Source organism: Mandrillus leucophaeus, unplaced genomic scaffold (assembly GCF_000951045.1).
Source record: "Mandrillus leucophaeus isolate KB7577 unplaced genomic scaffold, Mleu.le_1.0 Scaffold186, whole genome shotgun sequence".
NCBI lineage: Eukaryota > Metazoa > Chordata > Mammalia > Primates > Cercopithecidae > Mandrillus > Mandrillus leucophaeus.
In genome coordinates, this window is record NW_012101876.1 from 5,553,665 (window position 1) to 5,577,214 (window position 23,550).

Sequence of the window (23,550 nt, forward strand, 5' to 3'; positions counted from 1 at the left end):
GCGAACTCGGCTCACTGCAAGCTCCCCCTCCCAGGTTCACGCCAGTCTCCTGTCTCAGCCTCCCGAGTAACTGGGACTACAGGCACCCTCCACACCTGGAAAATTATCCACGCCTGGCTAATTTTCATATTTTTAGTAGAGACCGGGTTTCACCATGTTAGCCAGGATGGTCTCGATCTGACCTCGTGATCTGCCCACCTCGGCCTCCCAAAGTGCTGGGATTACAGGCGTGAGCCACTGCACCTGGCCAATACTAATTATATTTTTAAAGGATCAATCTGGTTTCTGCATGGAGCGTAGATTATAAGTGGGAAAAAGTCGAGGACAGTAGCTAAAGGGTAAAGCGGAGTCAAGGGGGAGATTTTAACTTAACGCAGGAGATGTTATTGAATGAGCACTTGTTAATGAGAATAAGTCTTCAGTACAATGGGAAGTAGAAAGGAAAACAATAGATGATAGGAGAAGAGTGAGAATATAACCACAGAGTCAAAGTTCCTGGATAATTCAGAGGAGATGTGCTCAAGTACACAAAAGAAGATGTTGACATGAGTTAGGAGCATGGTCCTCCATCCATTCTAACACAAAGGAAGGCTGAGAACATGCAGACAGTGCAAGAAGGTTAAATGAATTGATGTAAGACGATAAAGGAGTAGTATTTTTTAAAATAAAAACTCAGTACCCAGGATAAAATTACAGAGCAAACTTCAGACATTGGTAATATTCTACTAAATCTGGAAAAAAATCATAAAGCTAAAAAGACATGTATTAATGTTATTATTAAAATAAATACATAAGGTATTATGGTAATATATTTACTTCTACAATATTAGGGGCAAAACTGAAACTGTATTCTTGGTTTGCATTTTTCTTAAGAAAACCAATAGAATGTGAAACCAATTTTTGCTGTGATGTTTAGCGCTGCACCGCTTTACCACCAGGAGGCAAAATCATCCATTGTTTTACTTCTGTGGTGCTTTGCTTCCATCTGTAGTATGGGTACCTTGAAAAGCAAGCTTATTTTTAAACTTTTCTTTTTTCTTTGCAAGGGCAGGAGGTGTATATGACATACTTCAGTGAGTACAGTAGCTTCCATTGTTGAGTCTCTCCTATGTTCAGACAATGTGGTAGACATTTGACATGTGTCATCTCCTAGCCTCACAACCCAGCAAAGATGGGGTGGATTATCCCCATGTTTCAGATGTCAAGACTGAGGATAGGAGGAGGTTAAGTCACTTGTCCAAATTCAACACAGGTAGAAATGTTGGAATTTATTTTCAGAGTGAGATGGGTCTTATGGCCAATATCCAGGTAAGGAAGAGTAAGCTCCCCTTAAAAGGCAAATACCCCCTCCTTACCGATGCCTCCTTGGTGTTAGTTTCCTCTGACGCTGACTTGGCAACCTTCTGGATGATGGGGGCAATGTTGGTGGGACCGTAAAGTTGGAGCTTAGGAAGACAGCTCTGATAGGCTTCCACAACTCCTTGAATTCCTGAGGTGAAATTGGCAAAGATCAACAGTTCCAGAGTCACTCCAACTATATTTATAGCCAAACACACGCAAAAGTGAAGCATTAAATTTCCCAAATAGTCCTTATCAACATCACATTTATGTTCTTAAGATAAAAAGGAATACCACATTGCTAGTGTTGCTTCCTCTTTCCCCACTGAAATCATTCTCCTCTTTGAAAACTGAAGTCAAAAGCAACCATTTTCACAAAATTTCCCTTATTATATTACTTTATACGTAAGATTTCATTCACTCCTCATAGCATAATGAAATAGATGCTATACCCATTTTATAGGTGAAGAAACATAGGCTTAGAGATGTTCAATGATCTACCCTGGGTCACATAGCAAGTGTGTTCAAGACTCATGATTTAAACCTGGGTCTGCCTTGCTCTAAGGACTGTGTTCTTAGCCACTAGCAAGCCAGCTTCAATGCTGCACTTGTTTCCACACAATCTTGTTGACTCTAGTAGATACTACCCGTGCCCTCTATAAGAGTCAGGAGTTCCCATGACCATCTCTCCATATATTATACTCTTTGTGGGCAGGAATCATGATTTACTTATTTTTTGTATTTCCCCAAAGAGCTTAAGGCAGTAATAAGCAAATGTAATGCTCACCAAGTGTGTGATGAATGAGCCAAGTGGCTGATATACTCATCTTCTGGGTGCTGAGTACAGATAAGTGATGGTTATCATCACAGACAACCCTTCATTTAAAGGGGGGCTTCCATCCTGAGGCCATATGAGCCCAGGAAATAGAAAAGGATGGGACTCTGCCAGGAGAGGCAGTCCTATCTATGCAGCTTCTCCTAGCACTTGATACATCTTGACTGCACATTTCATGTTATCATTCTGATCCCACAGCAATAATCTCGTTACCAATGATTTTTATTCAAATGGCTCCTCTTGTTGTCTGTGCCTGTGTGTCACTTGCCTTTCCCTATTTCTGCTCATCCTTCTATCTCTTTCTATTCTGAAACAGCACATTGGTCCAGTTATCCACACAATCCCCTCCTGAGATTGCTCTCCATAACCACCATGCACTGCCAAATAGCTCTTGGGTATTTCAGATGAGCAAGTCTGTTCTATTCTGCCCTACATACATGGTCCCAACCTCATTGACAATCCCGCACCCACTTGGCCCTGCCCCAAAGCCTATCACTCTAAAGACAGATGCCAAGTCATTTGGCAGTCTGGTTCTGAAATTAAGCGATGCTGAATAGAAGCTCCTTATCTTTTTTTTGGTTCTTGAGTTTTTGCCTAAGATAAGCAAGTTTGATTTCCTCTTGAAAAGTATCAGGCAGATGAATTCTAAGAGTATAAAACAGGTGAATACCAGGGTTTATATTTCATTCTGCTGTGGGGGAAACCACTCTTATGGTTTCATAATGGGGGTGGTTGGGGATGAGGAAAGTCTAAACCACAGAAAACTGAGGGTGAAGAATACATTAGTGGAAAAAATGGCAGAATGGAGATTGGGTCTTGGAGGTTACTATGTTCAGACTCAATGGTATTGATAACATATTCTTGGCCATTAACTGCTAGATGCCTTACACACTCTACTGGATCTGAATTAATCCTGATTTAGCCTCCTTCATCCTTGACAAGAAGGAAGAGAGAGATATGGACATTTCTAGTGCAAAAATGTCTTATGATCTTCGTAGCAACATATGTACTTGGCTCTGTTACTTAGAAAACAGAAAAAAATCATTCTAGAACAAAATTTATTATAATTATCATCATGGTTTCAGTATCATTATTTTGTGAAATCATGTTGGAGAATTCTGGCTGGAAACAATGGAACATGAACCAGAACCTTTGAGCAGGCTTTCTCTGGCACAAAGCCATGATGCCGCTTGTTCAAACTCACTGAGGCCATGTCCTTGACCGATATGCCGAAAGTGGGAAATTATTTCCATGTTTCCCCCATCTCCTTACATCGGAACAGAGATGAAGTTGTAAAAAAAAAAAAAACACTTGATGAAAACTTGGAAAACAGAAAGAGAGACATTGTATCACTGCCTACCAGGTGAAGTTTCCTTTATTATTATTATTATTTTGGCCGGAGGAATCCCAGACTGGGATCAACATTACTACTGTAAACTCAAGACCTCTTCTGCATCTGTCTTTTCCAGTTCTTCTTTTCCTGCTCTGTTATCATGGCTTTCTCTTGCCTGTGGAGTAGCATGGTTTATGTGGATACAGAAAGCCTGCTTCTCTGCTATGGACAATCGTAACTAATATGCTACACCAGCGGAGAGAAACTAAAATGGGAAAGGTGCTAAGGGAAGGACTGTGACTCTGGTTTTCTTTCACATTGTGCTTTACCTGCACATTCCGGATTGTCTTCATTAAAGTTGATTGCAAAGTCATGAGAGACCTAGACACCAATTAAAATGTAAGAAACAGGAAGAAAGGAGAATTACAACTTTAATCCAGTAAGAAGGCACTGGGGTTTAGAGTTTGCAAACAAATGCCCATTACATTCATTATGTGTTGAGCAGCAGGAACCATTTCAAGCCTTTATACAATCAGTCTGAGATGGAGGGTGAATTCTAAGCTCCCTGTAGAGTTGAGGTGACAGGAAGATTTTCTAGAATCAGATAAATGCTGTCAGGAGGGGAGAATAAGACTTATAAAAAATCCAAGAAAAGATTTCAGAAAGATAACTTCAAATAGCTGCTAGATAGAACTGGCCACAGACTGGAGGCTTAGATTTGGCTGAGCTCCATTTGGACCCAGTGATTAAAACAAAAACAAAAACAAAAAAACTCAATAACCTAAGCTGTCTGCTCAGGATGGTGATGGTTATAAAGGCTTCAGCTAAGCAGCTGACACTTAAGAATCATTAACGTGATATGTAGAACTACAGGGCAGGAGGATTTTCACATACCTACAGGTAAAACAGACTGTACTCTACTTTTGGAAACATAATAAAGTAATATACTTTGTAATCTTTCAACACAAATTCCTCTACCTTGCAGAACCTATGCACAAAGTCAAATAACATATTGTTTACTTTTTTCTTTCTGAAAACCTGATAAAACAAGATGGATGTTCTGGCGTCTGGACATTTTTATTGAATCATTTGGTATTTTATGGATAATTTCATTTCAAAGGATATTTCCAAGCTCTGACTCTTTTGGGTATCTATAAAATAGGTCACTTAAGATACCTCCTTTCTTAGTGGGAGGTGATTGGTGATGCTCTCGGCGCTTATCTCGTATTCCCTTGCTCTCAGCACTTCCGGGCAAGCCGGTTGACTTCCAGTCATCTTATTTGCTTTGTTTACCTTAAGTTTTTTCCGGGCCTCCAGGGCCTGTCTTGCTTGCCCAAGTGACAGGCTAAAAGTGACCCTTGGGAGTAATCAGTAATTAACAGGAGATGATGTATACACACCCCAGCTCCCTTATCCCCTGGGGTCCATGTGAGCTGTACATTGCCTCCTGGGGTTCTTCAGCAGAGTTAAGCACCAGTTGCCAACAGCGGTAACTGACCTGATGATATACTCTACACTGACTTCCACTTCCCAACCTCTACTGTGGTTTCCTCTGCCTTTCAAATAAACTACTTGCATCCAAATCCTTTTCTCAAGATCTGTTTCTGAGAAAGTGGAAACTAAGACACAGGTGCTTGTGTTTCAGTTTCAATGCATACTCTGAGATTTTGTCCTAAGAAGTAAATTGTGGCAATCTTGTAAACTCTCTGGGGGGCACCTGAGCTACTCAAATCATCAGTGCTTGTCTGAGGAATGGCAGAAATTAGGCATGGAAAAGGGGTATTGAAATATATTTGGGGACCAGAAATGGGGAAATGTGAGAGATGCCCGTTGAGACAGGAAGAACCAGGGGATTTTGCTGACAGGAAGGATGGAGTTAGGGGATCAAAATGTGAGAGATGCCCGTTGAGACAGGAAGAACCAGGGGATTTTGCTGACAGGAAGGATGGAGTTAGGGGATCAAGTGAACAAGAGAACTTCAGAAAAGAGCAAGAAGGATTAGTTACTCCAGGAAGGGAACCAGAAAGACGTCATTTGTGAGAAAAAGGTATGGTGCATAGCTCTGTCCTCAGCCCTGTTGGGCCATCCTGAGGCTGGGAGAACACCTGGTGGGGATGTGGTGAAAACTCAAGAATCTCTGGGTAGTTGGGCTGATGGCTATTGAGCTATTCAGCAGCTCTATGAAGAAAGTAGGCATTCACCTGTTTACATTCCAGATTTGAAGGGGCCTATATCTCCTCAGCTCCAGCTAATTCTTGTATAGGTCATCTTTTAATCTTAGTGTTGCCAGGCCTTTCAGGTTTTCAAGAGAAGACAGCAATCTGACATTTTATATGCAATTGCTGAATTCGTGTTTTAAAAGTGTGTCAAATATACACATTTGTGGCCTGAATAATGTCTACAGGCCACCAGTCGATAACTCTTGTTCTATATTCTTTCTCTCCACAAGCTCTATTTCTAATAAATGCTTCTAGAATTACGTAGCTATGCCCAGCAGGAAGGCCAGTGTGGAATACAAGGCAAAAAAGAAGGACAACAAGTCAGGGAGACATGCCATTCCACCCACTGTTCACTCCAGGAGCAACAGGGAGATTGATTTCCTCTTTCAAAAAGGATACGTAAGAGGAAAGTCCTTTATGTGATGGCTCTAGTGAGGGAGCAAATGTCAGCATCTACCTCCTGACCGGTGGCCCAGACACAGCCAGTAAAAGAGAAATTGAGGATTGGGCAATGTTGTTTGTACTTAGCTCAGACCTCAGAGGCACTGGTAAGGTGGAGGCTGGGGCAGGTACCCTGCTGTCTCTCCAAGGCCCTGCCCATCTAGTGGGCATGAGTTCTCTGTGGAGAATGTTCTACAGGAGCGTCTAGAATATCACGGTAGTGTCTCAGCCTCATCACAGTGCAAATTTATCTACACACAATCTTTGCCTTTTTTCAGTCATGAGAAATCATAAAAACCAAATAGGATTCCAATGTCTTCATAAGAACATTTCAACTTTCCAATTCTGTAAGTAATAATTGTTCTTTCTTCACAACTTCTCTGTGTCTCCCATACAAGACTTGGACTTGGAGACTTGGGATAAGGAAGCTTGTAGACTGCATTGTCATGGACTTTCCCAGCTGGCATTGCCAATATAATTCTATTTCCTAGGGGATATATGAATGGATAGGTTCTGAGCCCCTGGAGATCAACATCCTCAGTGTTTTCTCAGACTCTGACCACATTTATAAGAAACTAAACAATGAAACTCTTCATCTGGACCTCTGAGAAGACCCATCCAAAATACCAAGAGATAGGGTTTCTGTTTGTGAGAAAGTGCAGACTAAGGCACAGGTGCTTGTGTTTCAGTTTCAATGCATACTCTGAGATTTTGTCCTAAGAAGTAAATTGTGGCAATCTTGTAAACTCTTTGGGGGGCACCTGAGCTACTCAAATCATCAGTGCTTGTCTGAGGAATAGGAGAAATTAGGCACGGAAAAGGGGTATTGAAATATATTTAACCCTGGGGAGTTAATCTCACTGATTCTGAAGACCATTTCTGACTCTTTAGGCCTTACTGACATAGTTATGTCAGAGTCAAGAGAGTGAGACTGCTGTGAAGAAAACCCAAGCTATCCTTTGACCACCGCGAAGTGGAAGAAGATCCCATCTCCACTCACTCACCGTGTACTCTGGAGGTATCCTGGCACCAAACCCAAAGGCAGGGAACATTTTGTCACTGAAATCAAAATGAAAAAAAGAAAAAAGAAGAAGTTGCTTCATTTATTCATTTAATGAGGAAGAAAAACATGAACCTGCATTACCAGGTGGCTAGGCCATGTTGCTATGCCAGTGCTGGCTCATGCTTCTTGATTATCTGTGGTGATGGGGGTAGCAATAGCATGGATAATTAAAATCAAGAAATAACCCCTTAAGTTCATTACAGTCATTAGTCTACAACTTCCTCCCATTTTTTTTTTTTTTTTACTAGATTCTGTTCTAAGAAATAAAATGGCCCTACCCTTTCACCAATGGCCTCCACTTCAACTTTCAACTTTGTTTCCTTTGAAAAGTGACCATGAATTAGGTAACTCTTATGGTTGACTGTGTTAGAACCTTTTGTATGTATTAACTTTTAAAATACTTACAGGGAGAGATTGTTATTCCCCTTCTGCAGGTGGGGAAATGCCTTGAGAGGTAAAGTGTCTTGCTCAAGATCATGCTGCTAATTAGAGCTAGAGTTCCAATACAGACAAGACTGAATCCAAGTGGATATTAAAAAGCAATGGGGCCAAGTGCAGTGGCTCACTCCTGTAATCCCAGAACTTTGGGAGGCTGAGGTCGGTAGATCACTTGAGGCCAGGAGTTCAAGACCAGTCTGGCCAACATGGAGAAACCCCATCTCTACTAAAAATACAAAAATTAGTTGGGCATGGTGGTGCACTCCTGTAATCCCAGCTACTCGGGAGGCTGAGGCATATGAATTGCTTGAACCCCGAGGCGGAGGTTGCAGTGAGCTGAGATTGCACCATTGCACTTCAGACTGGGTAATAGAGCAAGACTCCATCTCAAAACAAAAGCAAAAAATAAGCAGTGGAAAGCTTGTAAGTTTGGCTAATTTGACAGAGCTTGGTTCCCTCTACATGACTCATTGTACCCACCACCTTATCACATACAAGTGGTGATAAGTTATTTACATGTCTTTTCTTGTTTTTTGAACTCAAAGAGACACTGTCTTTGGTATTAAAATCTTTATATCTCCACTGTCCTCTGCCTCAACTGCCCCCTGCCCCACCATTTATTACAGTATTTGTCATAGAATGTGTGCTCAATAGTTAATGAGTACATAATCCATGAATTTTAATTATTAAAATGTGGCTATGAAAAGAAGGGAGGATTCTTGTGAAAACCTGAGAGAGTCACTTACATATCTTTTGGTTTGAGTTATCTTATGCACACTGGAGTTTCTCTCTTAGTTATTCATTCACATATATTGGATCTTAACTCTAACTTTACTGTACTAAAGTTGATAGGATGAGGAAGAGAATAATTAACATTTATTGATGCATACAATGTACCAGGCCCCTGCTAGATGATGTACTTACTTATTAAATTCTCACACAATCCTGGAAGCTTCACCTACTTATTATTCCCATTTTACAGGTAAATAGAGCCTCAGAAAGGCTAAGTGGCCCATGGTGATTACCAAGGAGAATTGTGTGATTCTAAAGCCCATGTCTTTTCTGTTATACCATTATAATTTAATGATTATGTGATTTTCTACTGGTACTTCCAGTAATCTGACGCCCTGTCTAGACAACAAATAAGACCCTCTTTAATCGAATATTGTACTGTCGGGTGGCTGTCGCCATAGGGTTCTTGGCAAGGACATGTCCTTCTCATGTCATCTACCTTTTATTTCTTCTCTCATTAAGAACTTAACTGAGATTTGTTCTTTGGAACAATTTCTACATTTCTCTGTTCTTGGTATATTCAGTCAATTCAGGTTAGGGCTCACTGTCGTAAACATCTGTAAGGAAAAAGGGATGAGCCCCACCAATCCCAGGCTGACAGAAAAGTCAAAGTAGCAAAGCTATATTCTCCTTTATCACCACCTGACTGATTAAGAGCTCATTACTAGCCAATGATGGTTTTGATAAAACTTTACCAAAACATAGCCAACTGTATCGAATTTGGGATTAGGGGTTGGGAGATACAAGGAAGCTTGAATTCTTTGAAATCAAAATCTAAATTCTCTGGAAAATCACCAACTCCCGCTTCTCCTCACTGTTGAATCAATCCAGGCTTTATGGTGCATTGCATCTAGCAGGTATTAGATAAGGTATTAATGTGGGTAAACAGACACTCACAACAGCTTATGAAAGATTAACTATAGATAGGAGAAAATATACTTCTGGTCCTTGGACATACTGAAATACTTTGCCTCAGCAATTCCTCCTTAAACAAAACAAGCATGGGCGGGTGTGAGAAGAGATCTGTGAGGGGGATTTTAGGGTACATTCTAGTTAAGTATGAAATAACACTTTTCTGGGTGGAGGATGGATCCTGGTCCTTCACACTCGAAGATGACCCAGAAGTCAAAATAGAGAAACTGGGAGTCTCCACACTCTTATTTTCTTTTTTGATGAGTTTAGGAGGGGTAAGCTCTAACATTCCATCCATTTCTAATCCCTACGGTGTTCTAGCGTTAATGATATTCTTTTTATACTTTCTAAGCCACCCTTGGGGATTCAACGTTTGCTGACCATGATGCATTGTTATGTAATTGAGTTTCAAGAGTAGGAAGATAGGGAAAATGCCTCATCTACAAGGGGAATAATTAATGAGCCAGGAGGGATAAATTCTCTGAACTTAGCCACCAGAAAGCCTCTAACTAATAAACACACTGAAGAAAAAGTTTTAAGCCTAAGCACAATGGATTTAAGCATCCATTATTTCTGTTTTAAAATAAAACTAGGCAGAGAAGAGTCTTATTATACAAGAAGTAAAAGAAGGCAAGTTGAGCACAAAAGAAAGCATTGGTATACTAACACTTTAAGAACTCAACATTGGATCCACTCAGCACCCAGCAAAGGATCATTTAGCAACTGTTGGAAAAATGAATGACAAAGATGGACAATCTGGAAAATTCAGGGCTATATTACCACATGGGTAAAGGCAGTATTTCTTATAACCAGAATAAATACTATAAAATACAATTTAAAAAAAAACCCTACATACTTCAATGGTAATGAATAAGTTGTCCTGACCTTCTTAGGGAATGACTATTGTCAAATGACCTCCAGATGGAAGATTTATTTTTAACCACCATTTTCCCCTTTCTGTTAAGGAAGATTTTGAGATAAATCAAAACGTTAATAAACGTAAAGAAAAATTACTGTATATATAAGGAAATGAAGCTCAGAGCAATATGGCATCTCAGGGCACGTAGACATTTAACAACAACTGTTCTCTAAAGCAGAGGTCTTAAAACTGGGGTATCTGGAAATGCAAAGCACTTCTGGGGATATGAGAACATGGCTTTTTTTTTTTTTTTAAAGGGAAATCAGTATTCAGTTCCTCCACATCCATATGTATTTTTTGCTGAAATTGATCTTCTGGGCATGCCTGTGATGGAGAGACCTGTTCTCCATTCATACCTTTGCTTTCACTTATCCTTCTCTTTTACCTATTCTGAATCTTAACTGTCATAGTCCATTGCTCCAGAGTGTAAAGACTCTGTAGCATCATCTACAAGAATAATTCTAAACATGAATGATTCACTAGGAAAAAAAATCCTTTCGCAAGTCAGGTAGTTGCCAAGTTTTGCTTTAAATAAATTTTGGCAAGTGCTGATGTCAGCTGGTAGATCATTGAAGAAAACATTTTGATGATTGGCCATTATGTAATTTTTTTGGTGAATAACTTAAACCGGAAAGAATTGAGTAATACTGCTAGTCAAGTTATTTATTTCCATATACTTATTTATAAGAACAGGTTTTCTTAGTATTTACATTGATAAGAGCAAAAAACTGAGTTAGAATTGATGCTCGACTCTCCCATTTTAGTAATAGGTACCACTCATCCACAGGTCTATAAACTAATTGGAAAAACACCCCATTATCTGTTTCAGTAAGAGCTGATTTCTGATAGATTTTTATAGGCAAAAATTATACTGAAATTTCTAGTACATTTATGTTCTTTTGATCAATTATGCACTGGGAATGATTATAATAAAAACTTAGATTTTAAAAAATACTTTGAATTTTAGAAATTTTTAGAAACTAAAAAATTTTTATATTTTTGTTACAGAAATAGACAGTGATCTAACAGAATTTCAAACCAATTTTATTAAGACACATTAGGATAAAATTTGGGGGGAAGATAATGGAAATATAAGTTGATGAAAAGGAAGAAACAATTACAATTCTCAACTCACATTGAAGAACTTGCTCATTTTTAACAAAATGGATAACAGTGGATATCAAATAGTTATGGTGTTTAGATTCTACTTCACACAGTCACAAGAGTTATGTAAGAGTTTTATTATAAAATGTCCAAATTTACAATACATTAGAATTTTCATTCTTTGTCACTATATAAACTCATGATGAAAAATGTGAGATTTCAGTGAAAAAATATGACAGCTATACATTTTAATATGTTTTTTTAAAAGTACATGAGCAAAAATATTTTAAAGATCATTGGTCCAAAATGAACTTTAGAACTGACACTATAGTTCTGTCTCCCTTTGTGTTCAGATCATTTTTAAAACATAAATCTAGGGTATTAAAGATAATAGTCTCTGCCATTTATTGAGTATTTATAACAGGTAGAATCTGTGTTAGCTAGCTGCTTTGTATCTAATCCTTATAACTGCTCTGCAAGGGAAGTGAGATACATCCTCAATTTACAATGAAGAAAACCAAGGCCCATAGAATGCACATCTTATGGCAACAGAGGTAGCAGAGCTGGGGTTTGAACCTAGGTCTACCTGTCACCAGTTCCCCATGCTCTCTCTATCATCCCTGTTGACTCTGTCCTCATAGAAGGCTTGTCTGGTCTAATGATTCAGAAAAAGGAGAACAAATCCACCCACATTCTAGTAACAACAAAGCTGAAGGCCAAATTCTGATCAGTCCAGAAATTATCATCCCCAGGACTCCCTCCTTGACCACCACTCTTCACACAAAGGATAGAGTTAGCCCTTCCCTCTTTTATACAGTTCCCATCCTGACACAGGGCAACAACTCCCCAGCCATGCTGGGCTGTAATTTATTTACATGTGTTTCTCCTCCATGAGACTGTGGGCTACTTGGGGGAAAATTGTGCTTCATTAATTTTTCTGTCTTTACAGCTCCCCATGAGGCATTTGGGGCTTAAGTAGATGCTGCACAGGACCTCAGCCATTGCGTCTGAGCCAGCTCTCATGATTTAGCACTGGGTCTCAACCCTGGATACCTAGCAGGATAAAGAATTCTAATTTCCAGGATGCACACCAGACAATTAAATCAGAGATTCTGGGGTGGGGTGCAGGCACCGTCACATTTTAAGTCTTTTCAAATGGCCTCAATGTACAGCCAAGGCTGAGAACCACTGACTGATGGAGCGTGGAAAAGGTAGCACTGTGATTTGAACTGTCTTCTTATCACTAAGCAACTGCTCTACACTTGCAAATACCTGTCAGAATTGGTTTCAGTTCTAACTTTGTCTTCTCACACCACAACTAGCACACCATGGAGAAACCATGCCTTGGTTTCTGATATCTGTATCATTCTGGGGTAGACACTTCTGTAAAATGGCAATCCATATTTCCAAGAAATGTACATATTCAGTTTCTGTACTGTCTTGATAGCAGATAGTCTATGCTTTTCATTAGAGAACATTTCAGGTTTTCAGAGACCCATATCCCTGCTGACCTCAAGGAAAAGGTGTCACCTTGGCTTTGAGCAGACAAGGGAGACCAGGATACAGGAGCTGGAGAAGTGCTCCAACTTGAGCTTGTGTGGGCCTGTGTGTGTGTGTGCACATACACGCATGTGTGTTTTTGTGTGTGTGTACAAGTAGTTGTGCTGGGGTGGGTGGTCAAAGGCAGAGGAAATGAGCAGCATCATCTCCTTCAGAGGCTGAAGGACAGATAGGGCAGGCAGGCTTGAGGACGAGCTGTCTGTGGGAAGCTTTCCTTCAAGGCCATCCTGAGAAGAGTTTTATGCATCTCTCAAGCTGTTCTACCTCATGGATCACCTCATAATGACCTGGTAGCAATGACTGTACAAGGCAAAAAGAAAACTCTCAGCTGCCAGGGGCTGGGAGGAATTTCTAAGGCTCATGGGGATTAGAAACTTCTGTGTCACTGCAGGAGGGGGAACAATGCTTTCTGTCAGTTTTTATTCAAGTGTTTCTTTTTGAGCACCAACCACACTGACTTTGATGTGAGAATAAATTAATTCCAGAGCCCCGACTTGAAATTTCCTGACTCTGCCTGTCTATTGTCTATCCATCCACACAAAAGAGGAACAGCGGAACCTTGTCAGTTTTCAAGTGAGCAGCTTGCAATACACATTGTTCTAGGGAGTTTTCTTAAAGGAGCATTGGAGTTTTTCAGTCTTCCTTTTTCTTCCTTAAGTATTTGCCCATTTTAATGTTGAGCTGTTTTCTTTATATGGGAAAAAGAATCGCTCCACTGAGCTGTAGAAACTTGATTTTCTTGGTCAGTTGGGGATGGTAACTTCAATCTTACTCTATTAAAATTTTTAAAACAATCATTTATGATGATTCTTCATGTAACTCCTAAGGTTTCATATCTTATTTTTATATTGAATCTGCATTTTTGAGGGAAGAAAACATGCCCCCCAGACTCTGTCTGGCTCACAAAGGGATAAAAGCTTTGCAAGGTATACATGCCACTCTGACTATAGTCTCTGCATTTTGCAAGTGAGGCAATCAGGAAATGGAGACGTTCAGCACCTTCTTCCAGATCATCCACTAAATCTGCTGCGCAACTACAATAAGGGCTCTGAGGCTTAGTATCTTAATTTCTGGAAAACCCATCAGTCTTCTCTTTGTAATTTATTATTAGACTGCCTTCTTCGCTGCAGATTCAGAGTTAACTTTTTAATTAAGCATCTACTGTTTGACATTTGTGTTAAATGCATTTACCTACTTTATCTTTTGCAAGCATTTCAAGATTGAAAAGTTGAGAATCCTGAAGATACTCTCCCCCTTCTTGTCTCTCAACATGTGCACACATTATTATACTAGATTACTAATGTGTGTGTGTGCATCTGTGTGTATAATATAAAGAAGGAAGAAAATTCTTGTTTTTGTGTCTTGGGGATGTTTGGAGAAGTTTCCAATGTGATGGGTGCAATTAGCCAGTCTTTTCTCTCCCTGGTGGAAATCTTCATCTGACATAAACCTCTCTAGGAACCCCCTGTCCCACCGCTTGCATTGGGGCTTGAAGAAATCAGTGTTGAAATTCAAGTTATCTTCATAGTCAATACCTCAAGATTAAGCATAAGAGGTGTTTTTCCAAAAAGATAATTTAAAATAACTATTGACTTATTTCCTGGATATACAGGAGAGGAAGTGTCAGCAAGGGCCTGAGTGTTTAAAGCTCTTTGATTTTACTGGGCCTGTTCATTCATTCCTCAGCTGCCTTTGTACTACATTTGAGTTACTGGTGATGACCAAGCTGAATCCAGAGACACAGGCAGGCAGGAGACTGACTGCACCTTTCCCATTACCCTGTCCTATTAGTTTCTCTGTACATTCTAGTCATTAGAATGTGTCATTTCCTATGGTGTGGAGGATAACAGGTTTTTAATATGATTATCACCAATTATGACACTAGAAATAACAGAAATCATGCTATCTTACACAATTCCTCTGAAACCTAAAGGATAGAGAGCTTTCTTTATTTTCCTGGTTTGAAAGGTCAGTTTGTCGCTGCTCATTACTAACTAGCCTTGGTTTGCAATCATACCAGGGAGTTAACAGATATTTACACATGTTTATATTTACATTGGTTTCACTTCAAAAAGCTTTGCTTAAGCAAGCACCTAAATTCCTTTACTTCATTCTAAAACTACTGGAAAGGCAGAATACATTCAGTTTAACGTAATTTATGTGAGATACTCCCTACAGGGAATTTTCTTGGTAGGAAAGGTCAATATTTATCATCAAGTAAGAGTAAATAGAATATTGATTTGATCTTAAAATCATGTTTTCTACATACACACATGCAAACATATACACACACCTGGCTACATACATGTGCCACACCCTCTGCTGAAGTTACCAATAGCTTTTGAGGTCAGTGAAGCATAGTGATTATAGGCTAAGCTATGGAGTGGGTAGACCTGGGTTCAAGTCCTGCCTCTGGCTATGTGATAGTGCACAAATTACTTAACCTCCTGTACAGTATTCCCTTCTTTTCACGAATACATACTATATAAGGGTTAATGTGAGGATCAGATGTAATAATGTCTAATAGATCTGCGCTTCTACAACTCTAAAGTATACACAAATCATCTGGGGATCTTGTTAAATGCAGATTCAAATTCAGTAGGTTTAGAATGCTGCTAGTGCATAAGCAATTTTGAGTAGCAAGGCACGTGCTAAGACTTCACAAAATGGAAACCAAAATTGTTACCTAATCATCTTGCAAGCCAGTTAAGAGAAGGCTGAGAAAGGATTTCGTTTGGTGACCAACGTGAGCAGGGTACAAACTTAGTTTTTCTATACAGAGGGGATGAAACTTTTAAGCCACTACATAAGGAGCTACTAGACTGAATTTCCACTTTCTGCCCAGGATCAGCCAAAGACCATCTGAACCCACATGAGAGATGATAAGGCTCCAAATGTCCTGAAGCCTCTTACCTGTCATAGTCTTGGCAAATCTCCCCGACAGCTACCAAAGCTTTCAGATACTCATTGGGTTGGTAAGGGTGGATGTAGTGCAAGGAACAGCTATTCCTGGGGTCCCCGTTTGAGGCAGTGAAATCTATAGCTACCTAAAAGAGAAAAATACAAGCAAAGGTAAATTTAAAGTGGATGCATCTCCTAGGGATTGTGATCAGCCATGAGGGAGATCTGGCCTCGGGTGAAAAACAGTAGCACATTACATACTCTGCCAATAAAGAAAGAGATTAAATTAATTCGCTTGAAAAACTAGTTATTAATTTGGTTGAGGCCATTTCTGCAGTCTTCAATCTCCCTCCCCACCAGTGCCCACTCTTCTCCCTGTTTAAATAGGAACTTGAGATGGACATAGATCAGAAAGCCCAGATGCTGTTGATTCATCTCACCAGGCAGCAAGAGTAAGGATAGACTATCTGCCCTCCAATTTCACAGTTCACTCAGAAAAGACTTCTATGCTCCCTGGGCAGAACAATTCTATCTACGGAGCATAAGTAAGATCCCTTAAAACCAAATTCTGTGTTAAAGATACAGTCTTCATAGCAAAGCCATTGTCATATTTCCATGAGTGGCCAGATGCAGAGAGATGTGTTAGAGTGGTTATAACGAATTTTCTGCAAGGAGCAGCTCCGTGTAAGGCATTCAACATTTTGGTTCCCATTCATGTAAGAACTCCTGCTTACAACAAAGAGGATGCCTGAATGTTATCGCATTGTAAGTGGGAAGTGGAGACGGGAAACCTGTCTTGCCACTAATTAGTCATTTATCCTTCAGCTTCTCAAATTTCTTCTGACCCCCAGTATCATAATCATGTAAGTCAAAGTTGACTCACTGAACACTTCTTAATAACAAAAGAAAGAACCAAAAATGCTTAAGCCAGAGGGTGTTAAAATAAGAAGAAACATTTCTTCTAATTTCCAACATCACCTCCATCTAAATAAAAGTTAACCCAGCAAAAATCTCTTTAAAAATGCCACTTAAGCTTCGAGGGAAGAAGGTTAAAATAAAAAGCCATACAGGAAGAAAGAAATGTTTATGTTGCATAATTCCATTTCCTTCTGGAGTACAGTAGAATGCATTCATTGGCTTACTATGGCCGAAAGGCTCTATTTTCTCATATGATCTTGGGAATCATAATGGGAAATGTTATTTGTGTTATATTTGGTAAATTCCATTATAACAAATAACTGGAATGCCCCATTGGATCTATGAAGGTGGGACATTATTTCTGAAAGGACAGAGAAAACACGTCATGTGTTTGTTTGTACTTCTTAAGGTATAAGTTGATGGGGAAAAAAATGTTAGTCACATCTGATATTGTACCCTGCAATCAAGTCAAAGTGACTAGGAAAAGAAAAGCAATAGGCTAACAGTAATTCATTTATAGCCTTTTTTCTTTTCTTTCATGAGATTATATTTTCATCTCTGTTATTTTTTTTCTTTTTCTTCCTTGCCTTTCCACAGAACTATGTCAAAAATAAAGTTAGGTAGGATTCAAACTCTGTTTTCGGAATATCCAGACTTCTTAAAATCAGGGGATGCCTACTGATAAATGTTAGTACTGAGAGTATGTAAAAAAAAGAAAGAAAGAAAGAAAGAAAGAAAGAAAAAGGTTATGTGAAGAAAAATTGCAGTTCTTCCCTGACCCTTAAATGCCCTTACTTTGGATAAAAAACGAAAAAAGACAGAAATAATCTGTGTGTCAGGCACTGTGCTAACTGTGCGTGACACAGAGGCATGATATTACTTCATTTATATGCATGATATTACTCCATTTTCATGTGACATAGGATAAGAGGGCTTGGAGTTGGGTTTAAATCCAAGTCTATATGGTTCCTTTCTATCTTTCTCCATTATGCCATCATACATCCAGGAAAACATGCATGTCTATGACCAAAACACCAAGACTTCTCACGGGTATAACTATTCCAATAAAAAATGGAAGAGATGTGGCCTGGAGGTAGGGAGACTTGCTAGGAGGCAACCATGGTAATTTGGGGAAGCATTGCCTTGAATAAACTCTTTGTGACCAAAATGGTTGTAAAAGTTAAGACAAGGAAAATTGAAATATGTGTGTATGTATGTTTGTACACACAATAGTGAGAGGATTGCTGCTGAGGATGACTGGAGTTAACCCAGGGACACCAATAAAGTCCAGTGTCTTCTGAGATGGGTTTATCCTGAAGGTGAGAATCAACCCACCGGGAAAAAAAAAGGAAGACCATAGGTGATGCCCATTTAATCAAGGACTATGATGAAAAAATGGTGGGATGGAGGAACCTACAAGCATTTTCTGAATGAGAAGGAGGTGAAAAGCACCCCAGGATCCACCCATGAGGCCTCAATAAGATAGACATCCAAACACATGCAGATAATTCCAGGAAAATTTCTGACAGGAGCACTCCAGAGATGTTTAAGAGACAATGTTTGAGAAAACCATACCTTTGGGGGCCTCCTGGGTTTACCAAGCTCAGCTCACAGACACCATTCTCAGCCTTTTACTCCTGCTGGGACATGTTTAAGGAATAATGGTACCTTGCATAGGTGTACATAGTGTTTAAAAGGTAAAAGTAATGCTGAGAAGGGCAGATGTAAAGCCACCCCTTTCTCTTCCACCAAGGAAGGCATGTTAGTACTCCAGGGAATTCTGGAGAGTGTGAAGATGTTGTTATGGAGATTACCTTGATTCTGCTTTAATTTATCTAAAAAGTGAATCGTTGGCAGGTGTTGATACTTTATTATTAATAACAAGCACCTTGTGGCCCACCTCACTTCTATTCATGATGCCTTTCATCACGGATCAACACCTCCTTACCTCTGAAGGCATCATGCTTCTGCCTCTTGATACTGAAGTTAACAATCTGTCCCATGTGCTGGTTGCCTGACTGAGACTCCTGAAGTGTTAAGGGTGTTCTGTGATGACAAAAACATGCTGGTGTCTTGATATAAAACTAGAAAATGAAATCAGGTTATATAGGCCAGAGGAAAAAATTCCGTAAAGAAAAATGGCTGCTTAAGAAACATTCCTAGGCATTGGCAAAATTCTCCGAGCATGCAGACACCTAGTGGCAGCATCCGAGCCCCAGTATATCACCTGCATGAATATGTTATATCTAGATAAGTGTGTATAATGTCTGGACAAGCATACATAGATTGTGGCAACAATATATTTTAAAATAATAGGAAAAAAGCATATAATAGAGCTGGGGATGGGGTGAGACAAAAAGAAGTGCCTAGTTTGTAAAACCCAAGGAGGCACTCACTCTCAGCGGACCCCACACTTGTAAAATCCAGAGTGAGAGTCTCCTCAAATTTTGCACCCCAGGTACGTCTCTTGCTTTACCTCCAATACTGGCTCTACTGTGTTATTTTCATTCCTATCCACTCTTTGTCGTCAGACTTGGAATAATTTTCTTATGCTTAACCAGGGTGCGGCAAAGATGATGGTGAGAAGGAAAGAGTGATTGAAGAAAGTAAGGGTAGAAAATGAATAGGATTTATTGACCAATTGAATGTGGAGTTGGATGTCAGTTAGGGGAAGAGAATGGCCAGGTTTTGGGAAGAGGATAATATATTTTGAAGATAATGAAACAAGGTACAGGCTAATGTTAGAAGGTTAGTATTGGGCTGCCTGTTCTTGGTGCTACTATGTAAACATTCAAACATGCCTGGTGGAAATTTTACTATTTCTTTTCAGGCAGGCCTCTAGGGTTTCCACTTTTCCCATGGCAATGGCCCCTATGTCTATGACAACGAGAGAGGCCACTTCATCTCAGGAGATCATCATATAGACCTGGGGGAGGGTATGAACTTAAAAAATTAACTGATGAAAAAGGACATAGGCTTATGATTCTTACCATATAGCCCATTTTATAGTTCTCATGGCTTAAAACAAAAATATTTTATCATGTGACTAGACAGCAATGGACTGTCTTAAGTACGAGTCAGCTAAAATATTTTCATTTTTATTTTCTGGAAAGTGGTGGTTCCTAAAACCTCCTTTATGAAGCTGGAGTAAAAAATATCTATCTTCAGGGGGTGGTCTTCCACCAAGAATTCTCTGTGCTCTTTAAAGTTAGCATTAGTAGAAAGAGAGCAGAGTGAAAGGTTAGGTTTATTTTAGAAAGCAACAGGGAGGCTGTGAAAGATGGGGTTAAGTTGAGAAATAAAAGCAACAAAATGACTGAAAATGCCAGTGTGTGGAGGTGGCTACTGACGCCTGGTTTTCTGAATGCCCAGTGAGCTCGCAGAGCCCCCACGTTTTCATTTCCTGATAGGAAGCATTTATGGAAACCTGTGGTTCTGGTATGTGCTCCAATCTTCCCTGCAGGCAGCACAAGAACAGGCGCCCAGTGCTTTTTCCTTCTGCCCAGGAAGCCACTGCTCATTATTAAGCAGAGCTATGCAGCCGCTTTGCAAAGCCTTGTAAAGTAAGAATGCAAAATGCCCCCTCCATGACACCAAGTCCCCAGTGCATGGAGCTGTTCCTGGGAAAAGGCTGGTTGCAAATGATGAGCATCTCTCTTTGGGCATTTTTAGATTCTTACATGAAACAACTCTGCTACTCAGATCCCTTCCCTTCATCTGCCAAACAGGTCATTTGTGAACCTTCTCGATGTTTTCTAAGGGAAGCTGCTGTGTAACAATCTCTGGTTAGTTGTACCTGCAGTCTACCTTTGGGATCATATTCTTGGGCAGCTTTCTTTCTTTTCTTTATAAATATCTGTGTACAATTTGGACCTATACAATGAATCTTGTAGGTGGAGATATTGTTTGGTCTGGACCATTTCTTAAATAATAGGTTACATTTTTATTCTTTTCTATTTTCCAAAAACTTTCTAAGAGGACAGTTAAATAGGAAAATAGGGAAAGATGCCTAAGCTTTCTTGGTTCATTTTCTGGAAAATGGCAAAGCATTTGCCTCTTTAACCCATTATACCCTGACTTTGCGTAGAAATTCAGTCAGCAGGGCTCACTAAACAGTAAGCAGACTCAAAGGTCTACACCAGAGTAGGTCAGTGTTCAATCTGGGATGTAAAATAAAGATTTAAAAATGTAAACTGGGCCACAGTGTAGACATAGGATGCCCTAAATGTTTTAGGGTTAGAAAAGATTTCCTGAGACTGGGCGCGGTGGCTCACACTTATAATTCCAGTGCTTTGGGAGGCTGAGATGAAAGGATAACTTGAGGCCAGGAGATTGAGACCAGCCTGGGCAACATAGCTAGACCCTGCCTCTACAGAAATTTGTTTTAAAAAGTAGCCAATGTGGTAGCACATGCTTGTAGTCCCAGCTACTCAGGAGGCTGAGGCAAGAGCATCACTTGAGCTCAGGAGTTTAAGGTTACAGTGAGCTTCCAGTGTGCCACTGCATTGCACTCTGGGCAACAGAGTGAGACCCTGTTTCAAAAAAAAAAAAGGAAGAAAGAAGAAAGAAAGAAAGAAAGAAAGAAAGAAAGAAAGAAAGAAAGAAAGAAAAACATTTCCTGAGAGAATCTTTAATAAGTTATCTAAATGTTTAGGTTTGAAGGTCAGTCTGGGAAAAGTTGCTTTCAGCTTATTATATTATATTATTAAAATGTAAACTATAGTCAGAGGTAAGAAAAAGCAATATTATCTTCAATTTTTAAAAACGACACAAAAGAAATGTCCATTTAAAATTAATAAGAAAAAAATACCACTCACTGTGCCACTAGGCTGGTAAGTCATATTTTAGTTTTCTTTCCTCTCTAGGTATTTTATATATGTAGTTGTAGTCATAGAGTAATTCTACTTTACATTTTTTATAACACTATGTCATAAACATTACCTCATGTTATTATCTAAACCTTATAATTATATTTTAAATAAGCTATATCATAGTCAATACTAAATACTATGATACTAAATATCATAATATTTAAAGGAATACTGTAATTTACATAGCCATTACCTTATTGTTAGACATTTAGGTTGCTGACAGCTTGTCTGTATTAAAATCTATGTTATAATGAGCATTTTTGAGCATATGAAAAAGCAATAACTTTCAAAAAAAACCCTTTGATTTTTCTCCCATTTTTTCTTTTCAAATACCTTACAGCATCTGTCTGTTTTGTGCTATCTATAACTTTGTATTTTGTGTGTGAAATTCTAGTATCCGGTTTTATTTTTAGCTGCTCTACCATGTGCCAAACCCAATCTCTCACCCTGTGGTCTCTGTTTCACCTCCACCCACCTCCTCAAAGACTGAGATGGTGCAGTTGCTGTAGAGTTCTTATGACTCAAGGATTCATGTGAGGTACAAGAACTGTCTTCAGGAGTGCCCTTGACCTCCCAAATTGCATGCAAAATTGGATGTGTGCACTTCCCAGTAAGAGGCTATAGATCATGTATCAGATTCTCAAGTGTTCAGGTGACCAAAAAAGAATAAGAATCATTAACTGTCTAGGGCTCTTTTTAGCATCATTTATCTCCTTCCTTCCACTGGGCTGTTGACTCTGCTTATAGTCTGATTCTAGCTTAAAATCTCTTCTCTTTTAATTTTTAAATTGCCATCCTCTTTGTACCTCTTGCTTTCCCTTCACTGTTAACTTTCTTGAATGAATACTTATACCTGCTGTGTTCATTTCCTTACCTTCTGTTTACACTCTAAGTCCTGGGTCTCACCCATCTCGTTCTGCTCAAGTTGCTCTTTTGAAGATGATATATGCCTACTCATCGTGTTGTTCTTCACCCTCTGACTTCTCTTTAGCATGCAAGATTGTTGTCCTTGATCTTAACCTTAGCTTTTTCCTCCTGGGCATCTGAGTTACTGCCTCCCCTTGGGCCTTCTTCTCCTCCTGCATTTCTTCTCTTAACTGTTTGCCCCTCCTTCCTCTGCTGCCAGATAGAGGTCCTTTACAATTTCTTGTTGTCAGGCCCTTTTCCTTCTATACTCTTCTCTTGGGACATCTCATCCAGAGCCACATACATGTAGCTCCTGACTCTCCCCTGAAACTTAGGCCCATATTTATAAGTACCATCCCCACTGGGAGGTGCTGAAAGTACCTCCAACGTGTCCAAAGCCAAATTCATCATCTTGCCTGAAGCTGCTCAAGCCTCGCATATTACCCTGACCAGGTCCGCCACGCTCTGTCAGTCAGGCACAAAAGCTTTGATTACTTTCAGTCTTCTCATTGTATCCTAGGCAGAGGCTTAGTGCTTCTCTTTCCACAGTACCTCTCCTGCTGCTGCCACCCTTGTTTAGCTTCTTTTCACCTGGCACCAGGCCTGTGGCAGTGGGCTTCCATCTGTTCTTGCTTCATCTCTCGTTCCCCCTTCACCACCATCAAACACTCCCAGCTTTACTGTTGCTTCAAGGCCCTCCTCATTATCCTTTTGAACATGCATTATCCACCAAATTACCTTGAAATTCAAAGCCCTTCAAGTTCTGACCCCAAACTGCTTCCCCAGTACTCCCCTAAATGCATCTTGTTTATTCATTTTCCTAATTAAGGTTTTAGTATTTATAATTAGAATATAGTGGTGCATAAATACTTAAGTTTATGGGGGATGCTTTTTAAAGCAAAACCCCAATATCATATTTATTTATCCAATTTGTTCTTTTTTCTAAATGTTACCTCCCTTTGAAGTTTTAGGGTTCAATTTATTATAATTCAGCAAAAGT

At 39.6% G+C, this 23,550-nt stretch overlaps 1 protein-coding gene across 4 annotated transcripts in view; it reads right to left on the reverse strand.

Moving 5' to 3' along the window:
* CPNE4 (copine IV) overlaps positions 1-23,550 on the reverse strand; it is a 518,534-nt gene that overhangs the window by 22,104 nt on the left and 472,880 nt on the right. For all 4 annotated transcript variants that reach the window (XM_011977981.1, XM_011977979.1, XM_011977980.1 and 1 more), the window contains 4 exons: positions 15,868-16,001; positions 7,171-7,225; positions 3,836-3,887; positions 1,356-1,489 (listed from right to left, as the gene is read on the reverse strand). In XM_011977981.1, the coding sequence (XP_011833371.1) occupies positions 1,356-1,489; positions 3,836-3,887; positions 7,171-7,225; positions 15,868-16,001 (375 nt within the window). The remainder of the gene's footprint in view (positions 1-1,355; positions 1,490-3,835; positions 3,888-7,170; positions 7,226-15,867; positions 16,002-23,550) is intronic.